The sequence below is a fragment of the Mustela lutreola genome, chromosome 6 (genome assembly GCF_030435805.1).
Source record: "Mustela lutreola isolate mMusLut2 chromosome 6, mMusLut2.pri, whole genome shotgun sequence".
NCBI lineage: Eukaryota > Metazoa > Chordata > Mammalia > Carnivora > Mustelidae > Mustela > Mustela lutreola.
This window is the reverse complement of record NC_081295.1, coordinates 83,410,034-83,433,821: the sequence shown is the minus strand read 5'-3', so window position 1 is coordinate 83,433,821 and position 23,788 is coordinate 83,410,034. Positions and strand designations below refer to the sequence as shown.

The following is a 23,788-nucleotide window of genomic DNA, read 5'->3' as shown; positions in this document are numbered from 1 at the left end:
AGGCACCTCGGCCCACCCGGGTCCCAGGTCTGAGCTGGACCTGGGCACTGGCTTCCTTCTCCGCGACGCCGGTGGGCCGGGGAGCCTGCGGCCTCCGCCCCCGCCCCTGAGGCCGCAGGTCCCCAGCCCCGCCCAGCCCCGCCCCGCCCTGGGCTCTGGGCTCCGCCGGGCGCCGGCCGAGAGGCGGGTGCCCAGGTCTTCCGCGGCCAGGAGGATGGCCAAGGTCCCGGTGCTGGAAGACGCCTTCCTGCAGGCGCAGTCTACGCCCCAAGTTTCCCCTGAGGCCCCGGAGGAGTGCTGCGTGCAGCTCCTGGGCAAGGGCTCGCTCATTTACCCCGGGGAAAGGGTGTACCTGGCGGCTGAAGCGCAGCCCGGGGGCGCCCTGGGCAGCGCGGAGACAGGGGAAGACCCGGAGCTGCCGGCGGGAGTTAAATCAGGTGAGTGCTTCGGCCCCGCGCGGCGTGTGGCTGGGAAGCGGGTGAAGTCTAAGAAGGGCATCCAGTAATAAAAGTAAACACACCACAAACATAACAGACATGTACAACATTCAAGTACAGACTTTTGTGTTTTCCCCAGGAAAATGTCAACTAAAAATTAACTCTAAGGGATTTTGCGTAGTTCTCTTCTCATCACCACCCCCCCCCCCCCCGCCCCTTAGATCACCCCGTTTGACGCCAGGGTACATTTAGAGACTACTTAATTGATTTTCAATTCTGATTTTCTTTATCATCCTTTCAACTTGCAATCAGAAATGCATTTGAGCAATGGTAACTTTTCCTCTGAAGAAGAGGATGGAGAGAGTCACGACAGCAAAACCAAAGCAGCCGATCTACACCTCTCTCAGAAAAAAACCATCACGCAAATGATGAAGGATAAAAAGAAGCAGACTCAGCTCACCCTGCAGTGGTAAGACTCCCAAAAGGGTACCTTTCAGCACCTGTTGAGTCTTAAAAGTCAGTATCTTAAAAAAAAAAAAAAAAAAATCTTCAGAATCCGCTTTTTTCAATTTGATTTTCCCTCAGACTTTTCAGGGAAAGTTTAAAATGCCAATAGGAAATTTATTCTTTTCCCCCCTACTGAATATTTGGAGTGGAGATGTATTCTGGTATTAATGAAAAATGATATGCAGTACAAAACCCCATCACTTTGTTCATTATTGACCCAAACTATAATTTTGTCAAATGTCAGCGATAATGAATGTTTTTATGTCTTTTTGCATAACATACAATCAATTTGACCTTTAGATATCTGTTATGTGGTAGTTTTGTGTTTATAAAATATGATTCTTTACGACTTATGAGGAGGAAGGATCTTAATATTCTTTATCCATATGAGGGCAAATTAACAATTGTGTATTGGTCATTTGGTGAAGTATGTTTGAATTAGAAGACATAGAAAAATCAGTTAAAATGTTACTAGTAACTTAAATAAATGTTCAACTATTTTTATAACACCTGCGAATTGGATTTTGTGGAAAATCTTTCAGAACCAAGAGTATGTCAGTTGGTTTTCTACGTACAGAGAGCATTTTGTAATATTATCTAAAAGGAAGAGAGATCTAAAGTAAAAACTCTAAGCTTTCCCATATACTGTGAAGAAATAAAAAAATTTCCTCCTGAATTACAAATCACAAGCAAATAATTAAAAAGGTCTATTTACTGATAAGTTGTATACAATGTTTATATGTAAAGTATGATCTAAACCTTAGAAAAATACAGTAGAAAAATTATTATCTAAGAAACTACCACAAAAATTATTAAATTTTATTTTCAGTTATTTGGGTTACAATTCACATGTACTAAATTTTTGTACTATATACTTAAACCTTTTCAAATATTTGAAATATGAACTGAATATTCTTCTAAGGTTATGATCTAACTGTTGAAGTTGATGTCAGACTTACTGGTTAAAAATACACTGGAGCAGTAAATGCTTGAGTTAATTATCTGGAATATTTGGGATACAACTCTTTTATTAGGATAATTGGAGCAGAAGTGTTGATTAAAGATACATTTTGGAAAGCTGTTGAGTGATCACTTCCAGTTTTTCAGTTCAAATCAACTGGGTGGAAACAAACTTTTTTTTTAAATTTTATAAATATAATTGGTTTATAATTAAGGGAAGAAATATCATACCCCAAATTAACATTGTACTCATGGCTAGGATTATTTTGAAGATAATGACAATGTCTACAAAAATATCAAAATGGCAGAGAAGTTGACATTTCATACCTGCCATTAAAATACAATCTTTAAATAGTTGAATGTTTTCTTAGTGATTTTCATATTTTTTGAAACTATAAAATTCTGTAATTTTTGTTTGAATTTTTCATACCCTTTCCTGTGAAACAATCTAATGTATATTTTTAAAAAAATGAAATGAATTAATTGTATTTGGAGAATTTCTCCTTAAGATTGTGTAGATTATTAGGGAGGTTAAAAATTACAACTGAAAAATAAAGTGAAAAATTTGGCTGAGTAACTCCAGTTTTCAACCGTCAGCCAGGAGTTTGGTTTCATGCATGCAAATTTTACTGGGGTTTGCTTCTTTTTTCCTTTCTCCATGGAAAAATGGACATCTGATGCTTTACATCTGATGAACATCTCTTTTAGCTTTTATCTTCTGTGTCTTGGGAATCTGTTAAATCAGAGATCTTGGATAGTTGAACTCAATTTTAATCTGAAAGTGTACTCTTTATTGCATTGTTCCTCTATAGGAATAATTATAATTTTGCTATACATAAAATGGGTATACACAAATTTTGGTCAAAATCACCTACTAAATTATTAGCAAAACGGGGAATACAATCTACAAGTTCTGAGTTCCTGAATGCTATGCAGATATTTGTAGCAAATATGTATTATCACATTTGTTACATTATATTTATTATATTATCACTTTTAATTGCAATTGTAGACATTCAAATTAAATGGAATTATGTCTAAATTTTCAAAATTTGCATAATTATGTTTATAACAGAGTTGAATTTATATATGTCAGTTTGGAAATGTCTTTAGAGACATACATGTTGTTTTAAGTGTATGCTACGGTTTAGGGTTGTTACAGTACTGATCACAGCAAAAGGCAGAGGAGGAGAAATAGATCAGTACCATTTCAGACTTAAGTGATGTGAGTTTATTCTGAAGTATTTTGCAAATAAATGTATCATCATGCTTCCCTAACCATTTAGGGTTCAGAACTATTTTGTGAGTGAAGTCAGAGATTGTAGGTATTTGCTGGCCTAAAACCGGGCGGCCCTTTAGGGCTTAGAACATCCTCTTAAAAAAAAATGTCATCTTCAATTTCACCATTCCTGTTTTTACCTCACAGGGCAAACCATAATGAATAGGGAGGATTTCCATAGAAGTAGGACTTGTTCTTTGGGATATAGACCAGGGAGGAGTGGTATTATGTTCACCATGGTATTTTAACTGCACTAACAGGTGTTCACTGGGGCTGTTGCTCTTCTAACATTAGTTCTTGTGATCTGACTTTTAATAATATCCAGAATAAAACAAATCTACCTGGGTCCACTCATGAACTCATTTATATAGAGTGTGTATTCAAAGCAGTCATTAGACTAATGTAAAAGGGGAAAGGAGAAATAAAGGAAAGGTTGGACCCAATTTTTTGCCTTTTGTTTTTTTTAGGCTTGAAGAGAATTACATAGTATGTGAGGGAGTCTGCCTTCCACGGTGTATCCTTTATGCACACTATTTAGATTTCTGCAGGAAAGAGAAATTGGAGCCAGCCTGTGCAGCCACCTTTGGAAAGGTAAATGACATGTATTGGCTACACAACTTAACAACTAAAGTCATGTCAGGTAGACAGAGTAGAAACACGTTCATCTGAGCAAGTTTTCATGTAGAATATTCAGAAATTTCTCTCATGAACATAAATGAAATTTCTTACGGGTGTATTTGAAACTACTATGTGATTTGTCTTGATTTTACCTACTATAGGTTTTACCTTGAACTACTTTATGCTTTGAATATTAGAACCCTGGCTATCAGAAGACTTCATGTGACATTAAAGGCATCTCCTTTTGAGGAGTAACATTTTCCTTCAAAGAGGAATGTATTAAGAAGTATGGTAATGGCCTGTACTGAGAAGTGAAATTAAGTAGAAGTGACAAGTATCTTGTGGATGCAATTGGTGGTTGTGGTTTTTGTTTTGCTGGTTCAAGTATATGTTTTTTTTTTTTTTTTAAAGATGTTATTTATTTATTTGACACACACACAGAGAGATCACAAGTAGGCAGAGAGGCAGGCAGAGAGAGAGGGGGAAGCAGGATCCCCGCTGAGCAGAGAGCCTGATGCGGGGCTCTATCCCAGGACCCTGGGATCATGACCTGAGCCAAAGGCAGAGGCTTTAACCCACTGAGCCACCCAGGCGCCCCCAAGTATATGGGTTTTTAATAAATTTTTACTTTCTTTCGTTAAGAGTTCCCTTGATTCTCCACTTCACTCTGAGTATGAATACACCCCCAAACTCCAACAAGACGTTGTGAGAGGATTGATTAAATATTGCTCAGTTAAACACATTTCTTTCTGCCCAATCTATATGGTTAGGATGGGAATCTATAGAGTTGGCATTACTCTATTTATATATGTTGGCCTTATTTCGAGAACCGAAAACCTTGTTCTTTGAGATTCTTCTTATGCTCGGCTGTCTTAAGAAACCGAGGATAGCGCAGAAAAAATGTAGGAAGCTTAAGCTTCAAAGATGGCATCTCATGTAAACTGAAATCCAAATTTTAACCTGTAGAGGGACTCATTGTCCAGGAAATAATGAATGCTATAGTCTGGCTTCTCAGTTTTTGAAAATAAAATAATATAAAATAATAAAATAATTAATAATAAATAAATAATAATAAAAATAAAATATAACATCATTTATAAATTTAATATGAAAACCTATCTGCTTGTGGGAGTCAGTGTGATATGCTGCATGGTAATCTCATGATTTAGGTTCTGGCCTAGACAGTGACTCATTTGTTGTCAGACCTTCTGAAAGCACTTCACCTTTTCGAAACTCAGTTCACTCACTGCCTAAAATGAGGAAATTGTGGAAGGCAATTTCTAATGTCCACGTTAGCACAGCTGTTTAATGAGTCCAACTTATGGCGGTCTTCTTGACTGTTTGGGGAGTCATGGAGCCCCTTGAGAATCTGATTAGAACCACAGAACCAGTCCTCAAGAAGTGAACATTTATAAGAACTTTGCCATGGAGCCCTTAGGATATCCCACAATTTCCTGTTTCCAATAGAAAAGATTTCATTTTTTAATTGCTAATGCCAATTTTTAGCAAATTTTAGAGAAAGGAACATAGAGAAGAAAACATTTAAAACACTGCTGTGGAGATCTGGTAAGGTAAAGAACATTTCCTGTGTTCTGGCAGGGTTGGAGATGGAGATATAATTGTGGCAAGCCTCTGGATAAAATTATTATAAAGATACTCAAATTTTTCTTTTAAGTACATAAATAAAGTAACAGTTGCTTTGGTAGTCACGTTAAGCAAAATCAGATACTGGCATGATTCACCCTGGAAATTGAGACAAGAGCAGTGAAATAATCTCATCAGAAAAGTATCTTCCTGCCTCTGATAATATATTATTGCTTATCAATATGGTATATGTACGATGTTACTTCTTCCAGACTAAATATCCTCAAAGTTTAACATTTACTTTCTCTAATTAATTGGTTACAAGTTGCTTGCAGTAGAACCACATACTTCCTAAAAACTAAAGTGATTGACTTTCCTTTCAGACAATTCGTCAGAAATTTCCCCTCTTGACAACTCGGCGACTTGGAACCAGAGGCCATTCAAAGTAAGACCCACTGATGAGCATGTATCAGTGATATGTGATACCTGTATGTGAGGACTGACACGTGTAAAATTAAGGATTGCCTTTATCAGTGAGTGGAAGCAGGTATTCTCTTCTTGATGAAGCAAATTTTCGCCAATTGTAAGAACTAAGAAGAGAAAAAAGTGGATTTTAGAATGACGTTTAAAAAGCAAAATTTATACTGGAAATTGTAATACATCCTTGTTTCTGATGAAATAATGTAAATGAACCATGGTCATAATCTTAAGGCCACGACTGAAGGCATCGGTGTCATGAAAGGAGAGTGCCCATAGCTAAGGAAGTGGCCAGATGGAACCCACAGCACTCCCAAAGGCAAGGCCAAAGCCAGGGGTTGAAGCATGATTCGGGTTCTTTCTCTAGGTTTCTTTTCCAGGTAATGACTTCTTAACATCCTCTTCTCTTCCCTTCAAGACAAATGATCTGCACAAATGACTTCTTTGGTCATCTCTTCATGTAGATAGAAACATAAAGTAAGATCTTTCTCTTGATAGCTTCAGCTTTTCTTTTCTCTTGTGGCCATCTCGGTAGGACCCCCAGTTTTAGGTTCTCATTCGTCCATGATTGCCTCTGCCCTCTGTGTTTTCAGTGTTGCCTCTCCTTCTGCCTACAAGCATATTCGCGTCTCTTCCAGTTAATAAAAATAAAATCATCTCAAACCTGCTAGATTCTTCACACTTGCTCTGTTATTTTGCTTCTCGTTGCTGTTCCTTGAAAGAGCAACTCTGCTCACTTCCCTTACCAGTGTTCCCATGCCTGTGTCCTAGTGCCTGTCTTTACCTGAACAGAAACTCTATGGCTCATTTTTACCATTAGTCATCTTCCTTGGCACCCATCTAGCGTGTGAACCTGCTGACAGAGCCTTCTCGAGATAAATCAGTGTATGAAGTGTCTCCCAGGGTTTCCCTGTCACAACACTGATAACTCCTCTTCCATCTTCTGCTATTCATTTGCTAGCTCATGCAGCATCTTCTCCTGTCCTAACATCTAGTTCAGCATTGCCGGATGGAATACAACACAGCCACGTATTTATTTCAAACGTTCCTAGTAGCCACATTGGAAAAAGTACAAAGGAACAGATCTTATTTGATTTTAATGTTTCATGTAATCCAGTATATCTGAAATGCTGTCATTTCCCCAAGTAATCAAAATGAAAAACATTTGAGATATTTTATGCTCTCTTTTTTTCTCTGCTAAGCGTTTGGGCTCCAGGCTGTATTTTATACCGAGCTCACATCTCCATTCAGATTAGTCCCGTTTCAGGGGGTCAGTACTCACGTGTGTTGAGGAGCCGCCCTGTGGGGTAGCTCAGCCTTAGTCACTTGCCAGAAAGAATAAATCTCACTTTATGAATTCTCTTCAACGGGTCTCTCTCCATTCTCACTTTCATAATATGGCCTTCACTCTGTTTTTCCAGTCCACTCAATACAACTCTTGAAATCAACCTTCTGAAACTTTTAGCAGCTCATGGCAGATTTTTCTCACCTTGACATTCAAGGTCCATTATGGTTTAGTCACAAGCCATTTGCCTACCTTACCACCTGCTTCTCACTTCTCAGCATGGAACCTGTGTTCCCATCAAATTAGGGCCAGTACCCTCTGCCTCTTCCTCAGATGTCATTCGTTTGTTCACGCTGTCGTCCTCCATGGAAAATTCCCTTTCTCTTGCAGGTATGTTGAAAGCTTACCCATTGAAAAGAATGCCTCATGAACTCCCTCTTCTTTTGAATTTTTACTTATCTCTTGATTTCTTTTTTTTTCCCCAGGTATAATTTTATTTGTTTATTTATTTATTTATTTATTTTTAAATTTTTTATTTTTTATAAACATATATTTTTATCCCCAGGGGTACAGGTCTGTGAATCACCAGGTTTGCACACGTCACAGCACTTACCAAAGCACATACCCTCCCCAATGTCCATAATCCCACCCCCTTCTCCCAACCTTCCTCCCCCCAGCAACCCTCAGTTTGTTTTGTGAGATTAAGAGTCACTTATGGTTTGTCTCCCTCCCAATTCCATCTTGTTTCATTGATTCTTCTTCTACCCACTTAAGCCCCCATGTTGCATCACCACTTCCTCATATCAGGGAGATCATATGATTTCTTTTTTTAAAATTAATTTATTTTTTAAATTTCTTTTCAGAAATTAAATGAATTAACAGAAATTAAATGAATTAACATAATTCATTTTTTATGCACTGTACCCAGTGCTCCATGCCATATGTGCCCTCCATGATACCTACCACCTGGCTCCCCCAACCTCCCACACCCCCGCCCCTTCAAAAGCCTCAGATTGTTTTTCAGAGTCCATAGTCTCTCATGGTTCATCTCCCCTTCCAATTTCCCTCAACTGTACGCTCCCTCTCTGTGCCCTCAGAGCAGTTCATTCGTACCTATCTTAATGTGAAATTAACTTATCTCTTCCCCCTCAAAAGATACTATTTTGTGGATAGAGACTTTGTTTCATTCACTTTCATAACCTTTGTGTGGTCCGCTACATAACAGATGATCGATGAATATTTATTTAACTGATTCCTATTAATGTTAACAACCTGTGGTCTGAGAAGAAGTGATAAAATGCCAGATTGAAAACCACTAAGTAAGTTCTTCCCTTCTAACCAAGTCAGGACTTGTCTTTCAAAGTTCAATCAGTTTAACTGGCTGATTTCTAATGAATTTGACTCCTACTGACTTGTGTAGGTGGAGGAAAGATCAGATAGTGTTTGACGTAGGTAAGTAGTAGAAAAAGAGCCAAAGCAATGCAGAGAAATCCTCTTCATGGGTCTGCAGGAGGACAGGCAGGCAGGCTGCAGAGAAAGCCAATTAATCCTAGAAGGAGCCTTCAGGATTAGGGATGAATCATTAACCGTGTCCATTGTGACACTCTGAGGCTCCAGCGTTTAGGTTTACGTAACAATATGTGGTAACTTCAGGCAACTTATCTGACATCTAAGAGCAGATGTGCCCAAGAGGGAAGCATTAATAATTTGAATTTTTTCCTACCTTCCTGATATGCCATTTGCTTTTTGTAGCTTGCTTATTATATTCATGGTATTTTGATATCCTGGGGAAAAGGCATTTTCCATAGGGAAACTGAGGATGTTGAATGATACAGTGAGATGGAAAGTTTGTGTATCTTGCAATTGACAATGTTTTGATGTAATTATTCTTAGCCAGACAGTTTTCCCATCTTTATTTATTTCTAAGAGTTGCCTAGAGTTAGGAGCATGAAGTTTAGAGTTGGGCAATTCTGAACTTTTACTCTATTACTCCCATGTATAGTCCCTGTGTGACACCAGATGAATTGTTCAGTTTTTCATCAGTAAAGATGGTATACAGTGTCCGTATCACAGGTTTGTTGTGAGAATTAAATGAGTAAAGTATAGGAATGGGTGGAGAAAGGAATATGCTTTCAACCTGACTGTCCTTGATAATATGAAACTATCCCCAAATCAGCAATGCAATTAAAAGTTACTATTTATCGAGCACTGCACATACATACACACAAGAACACTCACAACCACACACTCTCAAATCCTTACAGTGACAATACAAGATGGAATTACTGTATTTTACAAATGAGAAGACTAGTTCAAAGATGATTGACTTGCCTGAAGCCACACACATGCTGTAAAATAACAATGTTGGCATTTAAGTCAAAGTTTATCTGACTCTAAAGTTTGTGCTTTGTCAACTAGTAAATCCTACTTCCCCCCTCATATCAGCCATATCAAGACAATAATTATTTAATTGAATTTTTGATTTTTTGAGGTATAAATTTCATTTTTTGCCTAATCTGTTTTAAAAACTTACTAATGTATCAGATTTTTCTGATTCTTTCAGAATCTTTTAGATTCTTTTTTAAAGATTTTATTTATTTATTTGAAGGAAAGAGAGAAAAAGAGTACGAATATAGGGCAGGGGAAGAGGCGGAAGCCAGTTCCCCTGTGAGCAGGAAGCCCTATACAGGGCTGACCGCAGAACCCTGGGAACCTGGACCCTGACCTGAGCAGAAGGCATTTGCTCAACAGACTGAGCCACCCAAGCTCTCCTAAACAGCTAATATTTTCTGAAGCCTTAATCATAAGGCACTTTAAATTATTTTATATTTATTTAGAGATATTTATGTTTTATATAAAAACAAATGTGTGGCACAACCACACATTTACTTTTTTTTTTTTTAAGATTTTATTTATTTATTTGACACAGAGAGAGAGATCACAAGTAGGCAGAGAGGCAGGCAGGGAGAGAGAAAGGGAAGCAGGCTCTCTGCTGAGCAGAGAGCCCGATGTGGGGCTCCATCCCAGACCTGAGCCGAAGGCAGAGGCTTTAACCCACTCAGCCACCCAGGCGCCCCCACGCTTACTTTTTGCTTTTAATCTTTGTCCTGAACATTTCTCTATGTTGGTATATTATCTTTATAGTCATCATTTCTAATGACTAGTTAATATCTCAAAAGTTTAATATTTTTGTGTCCATAGAAATATAAAAATATATTAAAATATAAAAAAATATAAAAAATATTTTATGTCTATAGTAATATGAGTTGGTGAAACTGAATGAAGAAGTAAGAATATTTTGGAGAAAGAGGAATTTATAATTTCTCCAAATTTTACCATTATTTTGCAAAACTTATTTTATTGCAGTAGTGTTTATAATATCACTAGATATTTATTGAATTATTTTTAAAAATAAATAAATTTAGTATTGATTTATTTTTACTTCTGTGGATCATATATTAAAAAAATAAAAAATTAAAAAAAAATATATAATAATATACAGCTGCCTAATGATTGTTATTTAAAAACATAAGCTCTCAATTTTTGCCCAAATGTCATAGAATAACTAAAGTATGTCCAGTCATTTCATTTGAGTCCTTCAAACAATTTATTTTAGATCATGATTAACTCAAAAGATTCTTCTGTATTCTGGGCAAAAGATAGCACCACTGTTTCTAAAACTGTCCTTGGATACCTTTAGGGTTCATCAAACCTCTTCAAATTTTATTCCCTGTATAAAATCTGGTAGTTGGGGAAACACTGTTCTTTGTGAGGAAGAGATTGATTAGTAGGATCTAAAAAACAGGAGTGAATTTTGTTTCTGTTTTCAGGTTCTGTTTCTCTAAGTTCTGACATAACTGAGTATTAAAATGATTGGTCCTCACTCCCCACCTTTCTGCACATGCTGCTACTTCCCCTCATGAAAGTGAAAGATGAAAAAGTTTAACTAGATAAAATGAAGCAAAAATTTACTGAACCAAAGGAAGAGATAAAATATATAAAACATACATTAAAAACAAACAAAACACCCTGGGGAACCTGGGTGGCTCAGTCAGGTGTCTGCCTTGGGCTCAGGTCATGATCCCAGCATCTTGGGATGGAGCCACATATCTGGCTCCCTGCTCTCCCTCTCCAGCTCTCCTTTGCTGGTGTTCCCTCTCTTGATATTGCCCTCTATCATAAATAAATAAAAACTAAAAAAAATAATAATAATAAAATAAAAACAAACAAATAATCCAAATGGACAGAATCACTAAGTAGATACCACAAATCACCAGGTATCATGCAATGTCAAAATTAGAAACAATTAAAAATTGAATAATTGTTTCCAGGAGCCTGTCTCATGTTCTACATAAGAAGCCATTGCTGCCTTTGGTTATGGGGGGAGAGGGTTGGGCAGAGAAGGTCTTTAAAAGTTAACACCTGAGTGAACCTTGGGGACAAGGTCAGTGAGTTTACAGAGACAAAGTTCTGCTCTCTGTCCCTTCCTTCACAGTCACCATCCCCTCCCTGCCAAGAAGCCCCAGTGGCAGACTCCACACATTCTCAATACCAAGATAAAAACTCACTTTTGAGTTTTTTGTTGTTTTCTCTTTGATTTACTAACAATGCCAAAATATACATTTAATTTTTTTTTTCTGTGCAGTATTTTCGAAATCTGGGTTTTGAAAAAGTAACTGAAACAAAATCAGATAGGCACTAAAGAGTAACTAATGAAAAGTAATTTTTGCCTATCATGTCATGAATGGATTATATCAATAATCAATCCATTGATATTTTTATCAGTGTATAAAGCATGGTGCTAAAGTTTTTAAGATGCAAACAGTGGGATCAAAAATTTTTCACTATTAATATTCATTTATTTAATGAGCATTTTTGTTCAGTATCGGTGCTGACTAGGCCCCGGGGACATAGCGATGAAGAAAGAAGACCTGTTTCTCACCCTTGCTCAGAAAAGCTCAGAAGAATAAGGGAGAACACAGTGGAGACCACCATGTAGATTTCATGTACACAGTAGACTGTTTGATTTGAAGTTACATTTTAATTTCTTGTAGACTTTGATCAGTTGAATCTTGGTTTTCAGACATGATGGACAAAAGCTATTATCTTATTTATTAGTAGTGATTTAGTGGGTTAATAAAACTGATATGGCAGCTGCTCTTATCATAGTAAGTTATTGCAAGTCCCTGAACAGCTTAATCCCATCATTTCCTTATCAGTGATCATTTGTGTAGTGTAAACTAACATCGGGGCTACTAGCTCAGTGGAAACATATGTTTCAGGAATTCTATATAATGACTGAACTAGAAAAGAAAAACTATAGGGGCAAGTAGAAATTTATCAGCAAATGAAGAAAAGTGTTAGACACAATGTAAATACTTTAGTAGTAAGAGCGGCAATAATTTCATTTGTCCTATTAAAAATTTTTTATATTTTATAACATGTTCACCTCAAAATGCAGACATTCAAAACTAATTAATAAATCTTTATTGCTCAAATGTAAATGGTATCTGTCATTTGAAATAAGGCTAAGGGCAATTGACACAAATGAATGAACACAATTTATTAGATAATTACAAAGATCTTTGCATTTTTTAAAAAGATTTTATTTATTTGACATAGAGAGACTGAATGAGAGAGAAAGACAGAGAGCAAGCACAAGCAGGGGGAATGGCCTGCAGGGGAGAAGCAGGCTCCCCCTGAGCAAGGGGCTCAGGATCCCAGGATCATGACTTGAGCCAAAGGCTGCCCCTTAACTGACTGAGCCATCCAGGCGCCCCACAAAGATCCTTGTATTATGCAAATTTTCTGAGAGAAATAAGCTAGTCATACCCAGGATTTTTAAACATTTATCACATATCCTTTTAAATAAAAATGGATACGAATCATATATAGAGAAAAAACTGAAATGTTTGGAAATTTTTATTCAGAGTAACCCACAGAATCAGCATTGGGTAGCGGTATATAAATTAAAATAACCAGCTAGCATACACTTGTGCAACCCTTACCTTTTATTTGACATGCACCAACCATATGTCTTTGTTGTACTGGAATATTTCTGGCAAATATTTCCTAGCAAGATTTATTTTAGGGGAATATATTAACAGTAAAATCATGTTGTAAAATGTTGGGCTTGAGATGAAAAATCCATGTATGCTTTGCATGAAATTACTCTCCCTGGTTTTATGAGGTTTACCTTTAGCTGTTAGGAAGACAGAGCTGCTCATTTATTATCTCTTCTCTGTTCTCAAAGACATTAAATCATCACTCAAGTGATAACATGTATCTAGTAGACTAAAAGGAAGGTTAAGGGAGAAAGATTATTTATTTTATAGGTTCCAGAAGAAACTAGATATGAAAGTGCTAAAGCATTACAGTGGTCATTGCGAAATATTAAGATTTATATTCCTGGCCATAGTCTTTCTGCTTAAATACACTGACTTCATGTCCTTTGTACATATTGTTTAGCTATACCACGCTTGTTTGACCCCAGTATTTTACTGGTGACGTAGGAATGCTTGATACGACAAGGCAGTTATTGAAACTGTTGGCTATAAGGGAATCTGTGTTTTATAAGGGTCTAAATTTCTATCACGAGACATTGATTCATCCTTCAATAAGCAAGGGTTTTTCTATACAGTAATTTCTAAGGAGAGTATCAATGAAGGAAAAGATCCAGTTCCTTTCCTCTAAACCTTATAGTTTAGTGGGACAGCTAAGCCATGTAGAGACACACCAGTGGTATGAGGTATAAAGCTACATAGGATAAATGGCCAAGAGAGGAGAGGAGCTTAAAGGACAGAGAGATTAGATTCATCTGAGAAACCAGGCAAGCTTCATGCATTAAAGCTATGCCTTGGGGTGTAAGTTAAGAAACCATGACAGAAAGGAAGAAGGGCATTCCCAGTGAAGTATTCAATCAAGTAAGGGTGCCGAGGCGAGAAAACACATGATTTGTGGAGAGCAAGTAATTGTGACAATAATAGATTAGTTTAAACAGTGCTCATGGTAGGGTTAAAGGAGTTAGTATATTTCTTATATTTAACCTATAAAAAGGTTAAAGGAGTTAGTATATTTCTTACACCATGTTAGACAAGAAATTTTTTAATCTCTACCAAATTTAAAATTGTGCTAATATATTTAAGTATCTGATACCAGATGCATGGCCTTCATTGAAAAATTCCTGTTTGTAAAGTTTTCCTTATAATGCATTTACTTCTAAATTTTTTCATGTCATTTATTTAGTCAGCAAATGTTTATTGATTTCTATTATAGGGAGCTTACATTATAGAAAGGGTCTTTGTTTATATATGGTTATCAAATATGAAAAATCCAGATCAGTGGTGTAAGTCTTGGTGATTCCTGTTAGATATCAATGCTTGCTTAATAAGATTCATGCCGAGCTAGGAGTATTTACGCTGAGTGCAAACATATTCAAAACATCGTCACTTAATGATTTCTAATTACAAACAAAATTGAAATACAAAATTATATGTATATATGTATATATCTATATATCTTTTGCTTATATGTATGTGTGTGTGTGTGTGTGTGTGTGTGTATCTTTTGCTTCCCAAGTATGAAGGCAACATAGCCAGTTGAAACAGAGTGCTCAGTTGTGTCTGGGTTGATAGTGTCATTTACTTTTGGCCCGTGAATAAAATATAGCATTTTAGGGCTCCTGGGTGGCTCAGTCAGTCAGTCAGTTAAACGTCTGCCTTCAGCTCAGGTCATGATCCCAGTGTCCTGGGATCAAGTCCCAGGTTGGGATCCCTGCTCACTGGAGAGTCTGCTTCTCCCTCTGCCCCTCCCCTCTACTCCTGCTCTGTCTCTCTCTTTCTCTAGCAAAAACAAATAAATGAAATCTTTAAAATACAGTGTTTTAAAAGGATTTTCTTTTGCTGGGGTTGGAGCAGGGGTATGGTAAGGTATAAAATCTAGACTCTGAATGTAGTTGGAAGCATTACATACTTCTGTTTTTTTTTTTTTTTTAAGATTTTATTTATTTATTTGACAGAAAGAGACAGCGAGAGAGGAAATACAAGCAGGGGGAGTGGGAGAGGGAGAAGCAGGCTTCCCGCTGAGCAGGAAGCCCAATACATCCCAGGACGCTGGTATCATGACCTGAGCCAAAGGCAGAGGCATAACCCACTGAGCCACTCAGGCACCCCCATACTTCCATTTGTGAAGATGTTTTTCCCTAATGACTGGAAAAGAGGGGGCATAATAATACAGTCCTATTAGAAAAATAAGGAACCAATGAATTGTGTCATGAGAATAACCTTTTCTTAAAAGTCATCAGTACAAAAAAATTACAAATTCATATTAGTCAATATTATTGAGTCCTAAAGGATGGTGCAGCTTTTTTTTTTTAAAGTGACCATAAGGTGATTTTAAAAAATGGAAGTAAAATATGCCCAGTATTGGTCAGTGTGGTCAGTGTTCCATGACTGACAAATGGTATGGCTCAGGATGCCATGAACAAGGGTGTAGAGAAGCACATTCCTGACCTGATTTTCCATGTCTGTTTTGTCATTGTATTGACATCTAGCATAGTCGTCAAGACACAGTATGTCTTCTAATACTTGCTCAAATCCTGCTTATCCTTTCTACTTGTCCTAGGCTTTTGTCTACCTCCGGGCAAGGTAATTTCTTCTCCAATCTGCGTGAAGAACCACCTTACCATAGTATGATAGTATGTGCATGTTGAAAAAAGGATCATAGATGAGAAACAAGAAGATCAAAGTTCTAATAAAAGAAAATGATCAACTTTTAAAACAATGCTTACCATATATTACTTTAGCAAGTGGCTAAAATACAGTTATTTAAACTCTAGCATCTATAGAATAAATAGAGAACTGTGCCAGAGAACATGAAATTACAATATATTTCCATTATAATTGATCCCGCTTTTCTCAAACATCCCTTGCTTTATCTCTTTTAACACAAAGACATTCCCTCTGCTATCTTTGTTCCAAAATTTAATCAAGAAAATATTAATACTTATTTCAGACTCTTAGGTTCATTAACTAATTCTAATATTCTTGGCCCAATAACATCTAAATCTGCTCATTTTTTGTGGTTTTTAGGTATTTCTCCTTATCTATAGCTGTTTTGGAGTAAGGTCTTTGCGACTTAAATAAGCTTCCTTCTTTTAATTTCTCACTGGAGAATTAAGTCAGGTCCATATTTTGGAGTTTCCATCGCTCTAATCCTTCCTTCATCTCCAATATACTCTGTTCCAATATACCTTAGGGGTTCTTCTTTTCCTCATCTACTCTAAGATTTTCTTATTTTAGATACTGTAAAACAGGAACAATTATAAACCTCCTCTGCTCAGGTTAACAGACTCCTTATTGTCCTTGTATTGAAAACTTGTTCCCAGTTCACAGAATTCAGATAATATCTCCATTTACCTTGATCATCCCTCCTACCATTTCTCAAATATGTTTATTATAATAAATGTAATTTTTGTTTTCATATTTAAAAATTCTTTCTTCTCCATCTCAAGTAGTGCAGGGTCATTAAAAGTGACTTCTTTGCCCTTAGAACTTATTGGGAGAGAAGCCATCTCTGGGCCTCACAGTCTGAAAGGCTCTCTGCTGGCCCTTCTCCCACTGCTCTTTTTCTCAGGAGACTAGGGGTCCATAGCTTGAGTAAATATGTCCACTGCAAGACCACATTCTCTTTCTAGCCCACATTGCAGGTCCCTGGGGCCCCAGAATTCTCTGTCCAAACAGCCCCACGCCTGCCTTCTCCCTCCTATGTGGGACTCTTCCCCGGCCCATCCTGAAAAGGGTGCCGTGCTCCACCAGTTTAAATAGATCTGAAAGGTGACCACAGGTAATAGCTCTTTGGTGGTGGTGGTTGAAGGATTGGATTGATCTTGGACATGGAGGCTGTGTGTTCACAAGAGGTTCCTCATAGTGAACAGAAGAGCAGGGCCTGGGAAGAGAAGGGTTGAGGATGGCTCTTCTCCCACCACCATGTTCACACATGAAGAGTTCTAAATTCAAACCCACCTACCCAATCATCATGGAGGTATATTGTCAAGATAGAAGAACAGGGGTATTTTATTGAGTGGTTTGTTAGCTTGACTTATATTTAAATACTTAAATATATGGTATTGGGCTTTCATTTGTACTCTTGTCCTAGACCTTGAAAATGTTTAGGGGTGAATTTGCTCTGCCAAGCCATTTATTTATTTATTTATTTATTTATTTATTTATTTTATTGTTAGAAAAGGGGCCCCTGAAACAGATCCTTCACTTAGTTGTCCACTTCAAACCCAGGTGATGATGCTAAGTAATAAAATTTTAAATATGGTCACATTGAAGTCTTATGGAAAGCCCCTTACTCCTGTTTATTTCATTCCTTACCTGGTTTTAGATGAATGCAAATGGAAACAATAGATAAGGAAGCAAGTGCTGCTGCTGCATGGGTTATGGGAGGGGAAGAAGAGGGGATGTGGAAGTTAGCTGGTGTTGGCCACACTTCCTCAATCACCACTATTTGATGAGCTTTTGTATAATAGTTGCAGTGTTTGTACTTGGGTATATCATCAGTCAGAATTCTGCAGTTGAGAAGAATGAGTTGCAACTTGAGAACTGATGAAATGCTATTCTTGTCTGTAGCTCAGGATCCATAGACACATCTATAACAAATTATTTGTAACACTGTTACTTTCCATGTTGCATGTTTCCATTGACTCATGACATAGTTTTCCCCTCATTGTTGCTCAAAACTTTGAAGTGAAAATGACAAGGAATTGGACTTCTCATTCCTCATGAGGAAAATAACTTGGAGGATCACATGTTCCATACATATCCCTGTGCATGACATTGGTGTCTTCCTCCATGCAATGTCATACTATTTTCTCCATCCATTAAATACACTGTAAAGGAAACCTATCATTTTCTTGTTCAACTGACTATGTTCAAATTGAACAGCAGTTTGCAGATAGATACTTGGTATACTTGGAGCCTGTGCTGACATTTACAAATTTAGGTGACTACATTTAAATGTCTACATTGACAAATGTTTTGGTTTTTGAAACCCAATTTATTTTAGGGGTTCGTAGGGGATTAAAAAAGGGGATCCCCTTTTTTAATCCCAGAGCCAGAAATATGACCATAAGTAGGGCTAAACACCATCAAGGGGATTTAGCACATTAAGGTGCTATTTGAAAAAATATCAGGAAAGGAAGTGATAAAGGGGTTGCAGTTCTTACTTGTGCTTTCCTTCAACTATGCTTTAGTTTCCTTTTCCCCTTCAAAAAATGCTTTCATTAACACAGAGCCGATTCCTGTCCTTGCTCTAGGTATCATTATTATGGGATTGGCATCAAAGAGAGCAGTGCATATTACCACTCCGTTTATTCTGGAAAGGGCCTGACAAGGTAGAGTTCTACTTTTTTCAAGACGAGTTCTCTGCATTTCTTTACCGATGCATAATAGCAATTGAATAAGACTCTCATTTTGTTTATTGGAATGTTTTCTTTAAAGCATCAGACCTTAATTTCAACTTTGTATGGACATTTACAACGATGTGGTCTAGATTACCAGGGAATTTATATAATTGCTATCATTAATGAGAAATTGATAGTGAACAAGATCTCCCAGAGAGATGAAAAGGAGAAATCAAGGAAGCAGAATTGCTTTTAAATTAGTATTTACTCATAAGACTAGGTCTGTTTTCAGGCTTGTTTCGATAAAATATAGGCAGAAAAATGTATTTTTTCCCCCAAGGGATAAACTGTTTTAAAAATCTGTGAGGTTGGGTTGCCTGGCTGGTTCATGAAGTCGATAGAGCGTTTGACCCAATCTCAGGATCCTGAGTTCAAGCCCCACACTGGGTGTGGAGCCTACTCAAAACAAAATAAAATAAAAATCTATGTGCTCGATCAACACCTTACAGAGATGAAAAGTTTATTATAAGTCATCTCTAATAATACATTCTTTGAATACCAGCTTACCTTAAGTGAGTTAAAGCTAATGACCTGCTGAATCTGTATGAAAGAAAAAACACAAATGAATATAAAAGAACACACTTCTCTAATCTATCCTTAGCTATCAAAAGGAGGTCATGAATAAGTGGGGTGACATCCAACAAAACCAGTGATACTATACAATTATTATTTTTTAAATACTGGATCTCTGAATAATTAAATCTGCATGTTAACTTATGGTAATCTGCTCTTAGCTTGCAAAGGAATAAATTAATTTGAAAAGTAAAGTAACTTGTATAAAAAAATCATTTGGGTCACCTAAGTCATACCAAGATGAACTCAGATGTGGTAAAGAACATAATGGTGGCTTACTGGCTGTATTTACTGGAAAATGAAGGTATAGCCAGGACAAAAATAAATATTTCATGTCAAGTGTGCTTTGCTTGCCTCAGATCCTATCTGATTTCCTTAAATATTCTTCATTTTACTTTCCCTTAATAGTTTATTTTTTAAGTAACTTGAGAAGAATGTGTGGGTCTCTTTGAAAATCAAACTGATTTCTCCAGGTTTATTTCACTAATCATGATCGAAGTCACCACTTTAGTGGGCCTTCTGCATTTCTTTGATTGCTGTAATTTTATATTTCTATTTTAACTAATGAAAATGTACTGATTTTTAAGGTTTTCTGGAAGCAAGCTGAAGAATGAGGTAAGAATTATTTTAATTTCTATTTGTGTCTGCCATAACATGTACTGCAAACTGAACAATAAGTGCTAACCATCCTTGCTGGCAAATATACCAAAAAATGTTAATTTCTGAGGAGCCTGTTGAATGATTGAGAACTTCAGACAGAGCTAAGTTTGATTTGGGGCAATTGATGTTTCTTTACATGTACATACTGAACAATTTCCAGTTAGCCTAGGAAGGGAAATTTTTCAGTTATTCTTGCCTAATATCAGAAACTTAAGAGATTGCAAAAAAAGACCATTCCTGATCTAAGAAATTTCCATTTAAATATAAACAGAAATCCTAAAGCTGGGGATATGGAAGAAATTGGTATTTGGAATATACCCATTTAGACAAAACCTTTAATAGTTATCAAGAAGCCCAAATTTTATGCTGTGGTTTGTTTGAACCTCGTGTGTGTGTGTGTGTGTGTGTGTGTGTGTGTGTGTGTGTAGGCAGTTTGCTGATCTCTTCTACAATGTGGAGATGGGGTGGGAGCCAGGGAGAAAGGGTACGTGTCTCTAGCACGCACACACTCAGGCACTTTCTCCCTAGACTCCTCTCCCTACCCCCAGCCAAGGAACAAATCAGCAAACTGCTTTTATCTAAATGAGTTAGACTACCATTAGGGACTGCATGGCTAATTAGGCACACGATAAGGCCTTCATTATCCTTAAGTTATCTAATCATTAAAAAGAGGTGCCACAGAACTAAGGGCACATGACAATGTGTTGTGTGGTAAATCTGAACCTGAGGTAAATTGTAAACCCATTAGTTTGGTCAAATGATGCAAGCATATTACCTTAAGAAATAATATAAAACCCCCAACCCTTTGAAATGACCAATTTCTTCCCACCAATGCTTTTAATACAGTTAATGGCTAATTACATAATAAAATCCTCTAGATTGCTCTTTTTATCAATGAAATAATAGCTCTTTATTAGATAAACAATTGTGAAAGTGCAAAAATATTGACTTAGAAATACACTTCAGTTGACTGAAGTTTATGTCAATAGGGAATTTAAGTAATTTCTCTCAGGTGTTCTTTCTACCACTTTGATGAGGCTGCTGGTGCCAGTGAGCCATCAGCTCTTACAACATGTGTATGGCAAGGCTCACTTTACAGAATAAAGGAAAAAGTGCTCCTCAGGTGTACTGTTTCCTCCTCAGAGGAGTCCACTACAAATGCAGATACAGATTTCGTTAATAAATTTAAAATATAATACTTTCATTAGGCTACACAGCCTATATTTCCAAAGACACCTGAAACAATAATAGAGTATCGTTATTGTGATGATTATAGAAATGAACACGAGGGCATCCTAAAGACTCAGAACTTCCCCAAATACTTTAAAAAATGATAATAGAATATTTGTTTAACAAAGTCGAAATTTTAAAAAATTACTTTGTACCTGAGGTGATCAGCCATCATAGTTTGCTCAGGACGTGAGACTTTCAGTATAAACCTACATGTACTTCAGCTCATTTGAACACTGATAACTGTGAGGTAGGGAAAATAGGTGTTAGCATTGCTAATTTACAACAGTTGTATTTGCTTTTTAAAATATTTTGAATAAAGTTCTATTTTTTAAAACTTATGGGCAAGATATTAATGTCTAGGCATATGGAGTTAAAGGTACTAGGGGACAAATAGTGAATGGACAGATTTGCTTTTTTCCAGTGTAGCAGGAAAACATGTCTTTAAAGTAATTATATGTGGGGCACCTGGGTGGCTCAGTGGGTTAAGCCTCTGCCTTCAGCTCAGGTCATGGTCTCAGGGTCCTTGGATCAAGACCCACATCGAGCTCTTTGCTCAGCAGGGAGCCTGCTTCCTCCCCTCTCTCTGCCTGCCTCTCTGCCTACTTGTGATCTCTGCCTGTCAAATAAATAAATAAAATCTTTTAAAAAAGTAATTATACGTAATTACAAAGGGTATCATAAGTGTTAACCTAGTTGAAGTGGTTAAGGACATTCCCCATAAGAAGTGACATTTAAGGAAAGAACTGAGAATAAGTGAGGGTTTGGAGGAGTGGATTTGGGGAGGAGAGGACCGGTGGATAGAATAGAGGTAACAGCATAGGTTAATGTTTCTCAGACTTAGTATTACTGACATTTTGGGTGGCATAATTCTGTGCTGTGGGGGATGTCCTGTGCACGGAAGGATGTTTAGCCACATCACAGTGTCTCTGGTTTCTATTCACCAAATTCCACACCCTCCCCAACGTGACAACCAAAAATGGCCTCAGATCTTACCAAATGTCAACGAGTGCTATATGGGAAGGCAGACAAGAGGAGCATCCTGTCATAGATATATGCATAAATCTGGATGAGAATATCTGGACTAGGATAATAGCTCTAGGGATGGAGAAAAGTGGGTGATTTTAGATAGGAAACTGGAAAAGAAGCAGGCAGAAAGAATAAAAAGATAATGGGTTCAGTTTGAGACTTACCGTATTTGAAGTGCTTATGAAATATTCTGTATAGACTTGCAGTGAGCAGCTGAGTATGTGACTGGAACAGAGTACTTAGCTAGACATTTACTTTGATGGGGTTTGAAGCCATGGTAATGGATAAAAGTGTCTAGGGAAAAACCCAAATGATAATGGAAGAGACCATAAGAAAAGAGTTGTGAAAAGCAGGGAAAAAAGATAAGGGTTGGTAAGATAACTGAGGAGAACCCAAAGAGGTAAGAAAAGGAAGAGGAGAATTTAGTGGCACAGAGGCGAAAGAATGCTTTCAACAGAAGGGAATGGTTACTGCTACAAAATGGCGCTAAAAGTTCATGAAGACAATGGCTGAAAAAGGTCTATGGTATTAGTTAACCGGAGAGAATCAATGACTTTGGGAAAAAAACTTTTCAGTGGAGAGCTGGGGTTTGATTGGTTTGTGAAATAAGTGGGAAGTGTCAGTGAATGTAGAAGATTTAGCCAAGTCGAGGGTGATAGTTGGAGGAAGACTTGAAATTTAATTTTGAAAGATGATTAGACTATCATTCTAATGTTGGTTAAGATAGATCCAATAAAGAGGCGAGACTGGAGATATAAAAGAGAGGGGAAAGCTGAGAGCCCAGGGAAGAGCTTCAGAGTGGAGGAAGCGGCTCTAGAGGGAAGGAACACTTTTCTCATTAGAACAGGAAGAGGAAAAATTTAAGTTCAGTTGCAAGTAGATTAGTAGATTTTGTGGCAGGAAATTGAGGTAGTTTTGTGGTTTTATATTTCTCTCTGAGGTATTATTAGTCAGTTAGGTTATCTGTAGTGAGTAAAAGTCATGGGGTAAGAAGAGTTTGAAGAGCTTAAAGAAAGCCCCAGTTCTTCTCAATCAGGATGCCACAGAGTTGTAGCCCTCGGGACTCACTGTATGTAAGGACTATAGGTATGTAAGGAACAAGTTAGGCATATAGAATGGTACTGGCCAAATAGCATCCTTAGGAAAATTCTGAAAGTGGTCATTCAAATCTTTTTCTATAGGACTTAATTTTCTCATAGATACCCTACTAAGAGAGGTGGAAACAATCTCTATGAAAAACAAGAAATGTAGGGCATTATAAAATTAAATTGCAGGAACCAGAAGAAATGCAAAATATTTAGGAGCAACCATAATAAGAGAAGCTTATTACCCACTTGAAAAAAATACAGGCATAAAAGAAATTTTTATTTATTTTTTTAAATCTATTTTTTAAAAATAATGGTAACTATACTCTTTAATCCCTATCCCCCAGCTCCTTCATCCTCCTAGCTGGTAACCATCGGTTTGTTCTCTGTAGTTAAGATTCTGTTTCTTGGTTTGTCTCTCTCTCTCTCCTTTTTGATCCTTTGCTCATTTGTTTTATTTCTTAAATTCCACAGAAGAGAGAAATCATATGGTATTTGTCTTTCTCTGACTGACCTATTTCACTCAGCATTATGGTCTTTAGCTCTATTCATGCTGTTGTAAATGGCAAGACTTGATTCTTTTTAATAGCTGAATAA

At 37.1% G+C, this 23,788-nt stretch overlaps 1 protein-coding gene across 1 annotated transcript in view; it reads left to right on the top strand.

Moving 5' to 3' along the window:
- The first annotated feature begins 208 nt into the window (after positions 1–208).
- Positions 209–23,788, top strand: part of RFX6 (regulatory factor X6) — a 61,266-nt gene continuing 37,686 nt past the window's right edge. The window contains exons 1-6 of the mRNA XM_059176357.1: positions 209–437; positions 750–906; positions 3,651–3,774; positions 5,769–5,830; positions 18,468–18,545; positions 19,775–19,802. Coding sequence (XP_059032340.1) covers positions 215–437; positions 750–906; positions 3,651–3,774; positions 5,769–5,830; positions 18,468–18,545; positions 19,775–19,802 — 672 coding nt within the window. The 5' untranslated portion in view covers positions 209–214. The remainder of the gene's footprint in view (positions 438–749; positions 907–3,650; positions 3,775–5,768; positions 5,831–18,467; positions 18,546–19,774; positions 19,803–23,788) is intronic.